The sequence below is a fragment of the Mustela erminea genome, chromosome 1 (assembly GCF_009829155.1).
Source record: "Mustela erminea isolate mMusErm1 chromosome 1, mMusErm1.Pri, whole genome shotgun sequence".
Lineage (NCBI taxonomy): Eukaryota > Metazoa > Chordata > Mammalia > Carnivora > Mustelidae > Mustela > Mustela erminea.
This window is the reverse complement of record NC_045614.1, coordinates 5,151,991-5,160,937: the sequence shown is the minus strand read 5'-3', so window position 1 is coordinate 5,160,937 and position 8,947 is coordinate 5,151,991. Positions and strand designations below refer to the sequence as shown.

At 59.7% G+C, this 8,947-nt stretch overlaps 1 protein-coding gene across 3 annotated transcripts in view; it reads right to left on the bottom strand.

Annotated features, from left to right (window-relative positions):
- The window catches only part of MYO1F (myosin IF), a 31,224-nt gene extending 22,544 nt beyond the window's left edge, over positions 1-8,680 (bottom strand). The window contains exons 1-4 of one of the 3 annotated variants that reach the window (XM_032308651.1): positions 8,502-8,680; positions 833-1,049; positions 606-743; positions 66-155 (exon numbers count right to left, since the gene is read on the bottom strand). In XM_032308651.1, the coding sequence (XP_032164542.1) occupies positions 66-155; positions 606-743; positions 833-838 (234 nt within the window). In that variant the 5' untranslated portion in view covers positions 839-1,049; positions 8,502-8,680. The remainder of the gene's footprint in view (positions 1-65; positions 156-605; positions 744-832; positions 1,050-8,501) is intronic. The other 2 variants (XM_032308667.1, XM_032308657.1) reach the window with 2 other exon arrangements.
- Between the last annotated feature and the right edge of the window lie 267 nt (positions 8,681-8,947).

The following is an 8,947-nucleotide window of genomic DNA, read 5'->3' as shown; positions in this document are numbered from 1 at the left end:
CTCTTAGCGCAGGGCTGGAGGCTGGGGGTCCCGGGGCCATGCCTCCCACCTGGCCCCGGTCTTACCGCGCCCTGGTAGAGGTCGATCTCGCGGTCAGTGAAGTAAGGCATCTGCTTGAAGGGGTTTACGGAGATGAGCACGGAGCCAATGTAGGTCTGGGGTGCCGTTAAGGGCTGTGCGGTGTTTTGGCTGGCTTTGTTCCTCATGGGCCCCTGTCCCCTAAATCCTAATCCCCCGGGACCTCCAGGGCCCCATTGCTCAGAGCAAGAGATGGAGATGCTCAGATGTGCTGGGGAAAACACAGGGCTGGGTCCAGAAAGGAGAGATGGTACGTACTGTGGCTGAGCTACCCAGGACAGAGGGAGCAGGGAGGACCCCAGCCCCCCCAGAGCAGAGCCCTGCTGCCCCTCCATCTCCCCCTCCTCCCGGCTGGTGCTCGCACTGCCCATCCCTCCCTCTGCGCCTTTGTTCAGGCCTGTCTCCCCCTTCCGCGCTGCAGTCCCTCCCCCGCCCTTCCCTGCGTTCATCCCCGAGCTGTCCCTCCCTCCACGGGTCGGTCACGCTCCTGTCCCTGTCTCCATCACTCTGCCCGCGGCCCGGGGTACAAAGATGTAGTCGTCCATGAAGCGTTTGCGCAGGTTGCCCACGATGGCATCCTCGGTGATCTGGGGCAGCAGCACCATGTCGTCCACGCCGCTCTGCTTCACGTTGTGGCTCTGCCAGTGGAAGCGCTCCTTGCTGCCCTGGGGTGGGGGTGGCCAGGTGGGAGTAAGCTGCTTTGGGGGGGGGGTGGGGCTGGGCTGATGCCTCAGCCCCCCCCAGCCTGGCTCACCTCCATCACTGCCTTCCGATTCTGCCTCCCCTCAGCCACCTGCCAGCCTCCTTCTCCGATATGGGGACACCAGGAGAGGTGGGCGCACTGGAGTCTGGGCTCCCTGCCCCAGAGGAGGGGGCTCTGTCCTCCCAACCCTCCACCTAGTGTCCCACTGTCACGCAGGAGTCCGTGATGCCAGGTCCAGGGGGACAGAGTGTGCCTGGGGCTCTGGTGGCTGTGGGAGGGGAGAAGGGGGTCGGGGGGAGGCTAGTTTGGGGGTGGACTCACCCTTCTTCTCACTTCTCTTTCGGACTCTGCGCCCCCCACTTCTCCAGCCCCCTCTCCCTGCACAGGCTCCTGCCGCGTCCCTGATTTCTCCATGGCACTTGACCTGCCACCCACCTTTCCACCCCTTGGTGGTCTCCTTCCTCCTCCTCTCTTCCTCCCTCAGGGTCGCGCATCCGAGCCTGTCCTGGCTGTGACCTCTGTGCTCTGTGCGGTTACCCCGCTCCTCTGCCCCCGCCACTTTCCCTTCTCATTTTCTCCCTCAGTTTTTTTTTTTTTTTTTTTTCTCTTAAATCAGGTTAGACTTTCCTTAGGCCCCTGGGAGAAGACTCAGACACAGGCTCCTCCCCCAAAAGACCCCTCCTCCAGGAAGCCTGCCTGGAATGTTTTCTCTTTTCAGCCTTACTTTTCAGCTCATCCGGTGCCTCGGACACTTAAACAGACTGGCTGCCTCAAGCGCTCTCAGTTCGGTGTACTCCTGCCATGGAGGAGTCTGAGGCCCCGAGCTTGCCTGGCAGGCGTGCTCCTGCCTACATACAACGTGCCACCTCCAGGAAGCCCATCATTCTCAGACCTGGAGCTCTTGGAGGGCAGGGACTGGGACTGAGTCCTTTCTCAGCTCTAGAAGGGATGACCTGATGGATGGATGAGGAACAGGGGCAAAGAAAGAAACCCAGCTTCGGGGGACACCCCCAGAGCAAAGGATGCTGGGAATCAGAGGACAGTCCCGAGAACTGACCAGTGTCTGCCATGCAGATTCCAGGGACGGTGAGCTGGGCAGAGAGGACGCAGGCAGGCATGGGGCAGGAGGGGCAGCGTGGGACAGAGGCAGGAGGACAGGTCAGTCTTTCCTGGGGCCCCTGGGCAATTCCAGAGCGGGGTTCATTGAGGAATGCCCACAGACATTAAATGAGGCCAGTTTTTGGTGAGGCTTAGCTCTGGCTTCCAATCTAGGTGGCGTGATCCAACACAGCTCTGAGCCTCAGTGGTCTCATCTGTACAATGGGAGAAGCAGCCTCCCTTTCCGGAGTTAATGGGAAGGAGTAAACTGCTCTGGGGCACAAACTCCAAAATGAGTGAGGGTCCTGCGCCCCTTTCCAGCCCAGGGAGTTGGGAGGTTGGGCCCCAGGCGGAGCGGCCCTGGACAGAATTAACATTCACCAAGTGCCTACGACACGTGCTTGGAGTCGGGGGGCCAGGGGTGAAGGTCGTATCACCAGCAGTCCTTACAGCGGCTCAGGGACATTTAGGGACAGAAGCGGAGGCTCCAGCAGGGTTTGACGCTTGACTACAGACCCAGCTCTGTTGTCTCTGAGGGTGTGGGATTCGCGTCTGACAGCCAAGGCCAGGCTCTTCCGTCCACACCCGCAAGTGGCCGGGACCCACGGGGTGTTTGGGCTGGGACTCGAAAGCCAAGAAGGGCTTCGGTCGAGAGCCGGGAGAAGAGGCGCGCCAGGCAGCGTGGAGGTGCAGAAGCAGGAGCCGAGAGCAGACGAGGGAGCGTGTAGGGGGGTGAGGGCTCGGCCCCCCTCAACGTGCTTCCAGCCTGAGCTGTCACAGGCAGTTTTTTCATGTGGCAAATCTGGTCTCGTCGCTCTGGGGCTGAGAAGCCGTCTGTGGCTTCCTGTCACGTTACCCCCCATCCATTCCACCAAAGGTTTTTCCCGGGTGCTGCTAACTTCGGCCCCCAGGGAGACACTGTGTCAGTCCCTGCCCCCGGCGCCCCCGTGATTGCCGGTGCTCAGGTCTCGGCTCGGAACACCCTGCCTGCCTGGTCCCTGCCAGTCTGGCCTTCGCACTTGGCTCAGGTGACACTTCCTGTAGGAAGTCCTCCCCTGCCCGGGCCAGAAGGAGATTTCCTCTGGACCCTCACAGCCCCCGGGACCCTGCACCGCCGCCCTGTCCACGTGCTGGGCACCCTGCTCGTCGGCTGCGTCTTGGGTGTGCAAGGTCCCGAGGGCAGGGGGTCGGGCAGGGCCCGGCTGCACATTTGAATGACCAAGTGGGCTAGTGGGATGGCCCGTGAATGAATGGAGCGGAGGTCAACCTGGGCCAGGTCCCTAAGGGCCTTGAATGTCGAGCAAAGGAACTCAGGCTTGACTGTCAGCAGCTTGGGGAATTCTCAGCGGGGCTCCTGGGGACACTCTAAGAATTGTGGCAGCGTTTTCGGTTGTCTGGGGACGGGGACTGGCTGGCATTTCAAGCGGGCTGCAGGTGCCAGATTGGTCCATACATGATCACCCTGACCGCAGCCCCCACTCCACCCCACCAGCTGCTTATGTAAGTGACAAAACTGTTTATAATCGCTGGAACCTAAGATCAAATTCTATTTTAGGTCTATACAGAAAAACAGTATGTTTTGCACGGCTGACACCCACTCCATGTTCCAGACTACCCAAGAGAGTTTTTAGTGTTACTAAGATTGTACTGAGACTCGTTCGGCATTTTGGAAGCTCGCGCTGCTCATGGTAGTAGCGTGGTTGATGCCTCTGTCACTCGGCATCAACCCCCTGAGATGCTCCCGTGTCCCGGCGTGAGCACCTGGGGGCTCCGGTGGGCGTTCGTGGGCCACTGGCCTGAGCACTTTCATCTTTATGTGCCTATTTTCTTCCAAGTGACTTTCTCCTCCGCATTACAGGAGATCGCATTATTTTTGAAACAATGGGAGTTGGTGTGTTTCACCGTCTGTGAATTTCAGTTTGGGGGTTCCAGGGGGCCTGCCAAGGGGTCTGTTACAAGAAGGGGGTGCTGGGTGGGATGCACCAAGAACCCCAGGGTGCGGTGGGAGGGGGGTTGGGGAGGGCAAAGCTGTGGGAGCAGCACGGTGCAGGGGTTGGAGAGGATGTCCAAGGTAGAGGCTGAGCAGGGCGTCAGCTGGGAAGTTGGAGGCAGCCAGGAGCCGTGAGACCCGGACATGACAGGGGCCACTTGGGAGAGGCAGGGAGCCATCGACCGGATCCCCGAGCTACTGAAGGTGTCCGGCTCCCCGGAGGCTCAGAGGGACCCCTGGAGAGAGCCCTGGCGACCTCATCCAGAAGTCAGTCTGGGAGGTCAGGAGGTGTAGACAGGGCGGGAGGATGGCTTTCAGATGGTCTAGCTGAGAAGGCGAAGAGGGAAAGATGCTGTGCGGAGAGCAGGGTCCAGGGAGCAGGTTTCCTGTTCTTAAGATGGGGAGACCAGAGCGTGTTGGTGAGAACAGAGGATGGAATCTGGGAGAGGAGTGATACCCTTCAGGGGCTGCAGGCGGGGGGTCTGCTCTTTCTCGGAGTCAACAGCGGGTGGGGAAGTGGGGGCTGCTGATGGGGGGGCAGGAAGTGGATCCTCTCTCTGAAGACCTCTGAGGTGCTGGGCTTCCCATGGTAACTATGGTAACCAACACCCATCATAACAATAGGTAGCAGCCCCCTGGCAGGGACCGTGTGCCACACTGCGGTCTCCGCTTCTTCTGCGACTGACCTCACTGATCATGCTGAGGTCAGTACTGTGACTAGGTCCACTTTGTGGAAGAGAACACTACAGCACAGAGAGGTTCTTTGTCCTCTCCAAGGTCGCACAGCAGGAAGGGAGGACCTGGGAGAGGATGGTAGAGACCGTCGCCCTTAGCCCTGCCCAGGTCAGAGGGGGCTGGGGTTGGTGCTTCAGATCAGACGAAGGTGGGGCAGAGACAAGGTTGGTCTGTCTAGAGTTTCCCCGGGGGTCAGTCCAGTCTCTACGCTCCTGGGCCCGTCAAGCTGGGCCGAAGCTCAAGGCCACTTCCTTTCTCTGAGGTCAGAGGTCCCAAAGCTGGCTGCGTCTCGCTGGTTCTCTTGGCCCCAAGGACTTGGTTCCTCTTCTTGTCCCTTTCCGCTTCCCCCAGCCAGCTGAGTGGCCCTCTGCCCCTGGCTGCCCCCGCCATTCTGTCTCTCTGTGTCCTGCCAGCGGGGGACCTGGAACTTCCAGATCCACTCCTAGCCCCTTGTGAGGACAAAAACCATGCGTTGTTTGTGGTAGAGAGAGAGAGAGAGGGTGTTGCTCAAGGGAGTACAGAGTATGGAAGGACAGGCAAGAATTTCGGCATGGGAGCAGCTGGGTGTGAGGCTCGGCTTGACAGTTGACTGACTCTGTGGTCTTGGGGAGGCCGCCTCACTTCTCCAAGCCTCTCTTTTCCCATCTGTAAAATGGATTCCATAATAAGCCTCCTCCACTCGTTCTCTGAGAGGAGTCAGGGAGCTGGTGCGGAGAGGAGGTGAGCTGGAAGCCTCAGGAAATGGCAGCTGGTGGCCCCAAGAGCATTTAGTGGAGGTGACCGGTGACAGAAGATATAGGAGCTGGCGGACGGGTGGTTGTTGAGGGAGTGAAGGACTGAATGCGCTACCACGGGGACGAGACTGCCGTCTCCTGTCCTGTATCACGAGTACCCATCTCCCTGCGACTCCCAAGTCTCCTAGATCAAGCTGAAACTGAATTTCTGAGTCCCTTTCTTAGGGGCGGGGGGTGCAATGAAGATGTTGTGGTCACAGTTGACCACAAGCCAAGTATGACTCAACCTGATGGGGCTCTTGTGAAAGAGAGTCAGGGCTAGAGTGGGAGGTGGGAGGTAGCTTCTAACTTTGACTCTTCAGAGAGACCCCCCCCCCGCCCCAGTCTAAGGCAGAAGGCAGGGGGAGGGGAGCTTCCTGTTTCTTTGGGGGTGGAGATTCCAGATCCAAATGAGGCTGGAAGGATGGGCAGCCTGGGGCATGTGGGGGTCAGCACCCCCTATCCCCCTTGGCCCCTCATCTTGTAGGGAGGATCGGGAGGTTGCAGGTCAAGGTGGCTGATGAAAGCATGACCTTAGGGGTCACTGAGTTGACATCCTCTGCCACTTTTGGGCTTTACAGCAGCTCACGGACCCTCCCTGGAAGGGAAGGTTATTTCCTCATCTGGAAACAGTGATGGCTATTTCCTCATTGGGAAAATGGGGACACTGAGGGCTGTAGGCCTCCTGGGGCAGCTAGCCGTGCAGCTCCAACAAGGTCAGGCTTGGGAAGCAGAAGCGGAGCCATCCTCGCCATGCCCAGCAGCAGTAGCCTTAAGCTGGTTGGTCCCACGGGTCAGCGGGCAAGGCCAGGGGGAGGGGCTGGAAGCGGGAGCTTTTGCAATTTGCCCTAGCTGCTCTGGCCCTCTGCTCCTGGGTGCCGATGAGAAGAGCCCCAGACTGGAGAGAACAACGAAACAGCCACTTCCTTCCTCGTTGGGGTCCCGCAAGCTGTGGTCACAAGCACGGAGCAGATGTGAAGCTGCCCTGGCAGCCAGTGCTAGGGCTGGCCCCCAGCTCCTGCCCCCCAGCCCCCACGCTGGTGTGTCCCTGCAGCCTTGGTCCTGTCCTCCCCCATCTCAGTGGGGTTCTGGGGCTGCACCCTGCATCCCTGCACTGTGCAAACAGCATCCTTGCCTCCAAAGGCTCTTGAAGTCCCCCCTCTCTTGGGGAAAGAGTTTTGGCCTGACTAGAGGGGACAGGTGGGGACCCCCGTCCTTCTAGAGTCCGCCCCAACTCTCTCTTGGCCAACAGCCTTCTCTGTCCATCCCCACGGCTGCTGGCTGCGGACCAAGCAGCCACATCAAAGGTCTCCCTGCTTTTTTGGTCTGTAGTTTATAAACAGTCACCCTTAACCTCACCCCCCCGCCCCCACCAACCGCCATTGTTCTGCGGATCCACCCTGACAATGACCCACCACCGACCGCAAACATTCCGCACTAGCTGGCTCCGAAAGCAGCCATCACCACCACCGGCAAATCCCCGAGAAACACGGTCACCGCCAACTTGCAACAACAGATGCCCGTGAATACCGTCACCATCAGCAGCACCAACAGCCCAAGAGCCATCACTGTTCAGCGGTGACCGAGAATGAGTCACCTCTGCCCAGCGCCATTGCAAACTCCAGCAATGAATGAGCGTCACCCACGGTGATGGGGACTGTAGAGGGGCTCCATAAAGCGCTTTAGGAACATCGTTCCGTTGAATCTTCCCACGCTCTTCCTGGCACTGGTCGGCATCCCTCCAGGAAGCAAGGATTAGCCTCGTGGATGGGGTCTGCTCCTTTCCCCCCTCCGTGGTCCTCTTGGGGGAGAATCTCCCCTCCTACAGCCCATCAGCTGAGCAAAACATTGACTAAGCAGTCCGCATGGCTTCCTGGGGAGGGGCTGCTTTTCTTTCAAGTAACAGATCATTTCCTGTGTTCTTTTGATCCAAGTCTGCCCATCTGAGCTCCTGAGCACCTCGGGCTTGGCTCCTTCTTCGAAGAATTCCCATCCCAAGCCTGGAGCTCTAGAGGATGGTCTGCTTTGTGAGTTACCCAGCGAGGTCCTTGGCCAGCGATGCCCAGCTTGTCTGGGCTTTCCGAAGTCAGGAGAGGTTCTCTCTCAGCCTAACCCGATCCCTGCCTCTTGGTCTAGCTCCTGCCTCCTCCACCTCGGCCAGCTGCCTGCCGCAACTGCCGGGAGCACTGCAATTGTCACCACGGGCTCTGTGACTGTCCCAGCCACATGCTGTCCTTGACAGACTGACGAAAAATGAAAGCTGAAGTGGCTTACAGATGCACGGAGCAGTGGGTGCAAATTTTCGAGCCCGCCCGGGCTCTCTCTTAATGTGGGTGTCACATTAATGTGGATGCTTCTGGGTCTAGACCCATGGCAGTGACAGTCTCCTGACCCTTTTCACCGTAATCATCATCAGATCTCAGCCTCACCCGGGGCAGGGGGGACACCTTTGGCCACAGAGTATCCCTTCCCATACTTGCTCGGAAGGGTACCAGTGCCCGTGCTGGGTCTCACCGTGCCCCGTTTCTGTGATTGCTACGACCAGACCACCCCTACACAGGCATGATGTCGCGACACGATCGCTGCCCCCCATTGCCCATTCGACCCAGCCTCGGCTCCCAGCTGTGGACTCAGAGCGGCAGAACCCACAGGCTCTCTGAAGTTCTGAGAGTTTCCCCGAACACCTTCTACATCTCAGCTGACTTCCAAATACGACATATGTGGGAACTGAGGCCCAGAGAGGGGAAGTGACTTGCCCAAGGCCACACGGGAGGATGAGGGACCCCAGCTGGGCTGGAAACGGGTTCCCGAAGCCCTGAGAAGGGAGTCTGTCCTTGTGCCTGCAGATGCCGTGTGACCCCGCACGGTCATCCTCTGTCCTTGGTCCCTGCTCCATCCTTGGTCCCCCATCATCATTCCCGCATCCTGGTGCTGCCAGATGTGAGCTTGGTCCTTGCTGAAGGGTGCTAGAGGCGCCTGAAGCTGTAGTGAGGGACCCCCATGGGTCCTCTGGGCCCCTCCCCACCTCCCCACCTTCTGGTTGGTGGTGTCCAGGGCACCCCAACCTTGGGCTGGCGCCCCACCCCCACTCTTGCACTGCAGGGCCCGCCCTTCAAGGACTTACCATGGTGGGGGGGGGTGTCCTGTCAGGCCTCTGGGGAGGGACTGGATGGGTCGTGGCGGGGGTAGAGGCTCAGGGTGCTCCGGGGGGCGGCTCGGGCATGGCCCTGGTCCTGCTCCTGCACCAGACTCCCAGCCCTAGTTCCTCTTAGAACAGCCCCCGTCCCACTTCCTTTAGCGGGAGGGGCCACTGCTACAAGGGAGGGAAGCCAGGCCAGGGGCGGGGAGAGGGCTCCAGCCGGCAGTGGCGGGGCTGAGGGCGCTGGCTGTTTGGGGCTCTGAGCCTGCCTGAAGGGAGAGGTTGAGGACTGATGGCAGCAGCCGCCAGGCCCCGGAAAGGCCCTTTCTCCAACTGCCTGGACAGGGGCTGCGGCACACAGCACCCAGGTCAGGCGGCTGCGGGGAAGCATTTGGGCTGCTCAGGTCTCTTCAAAACCACTTCAGATGTGC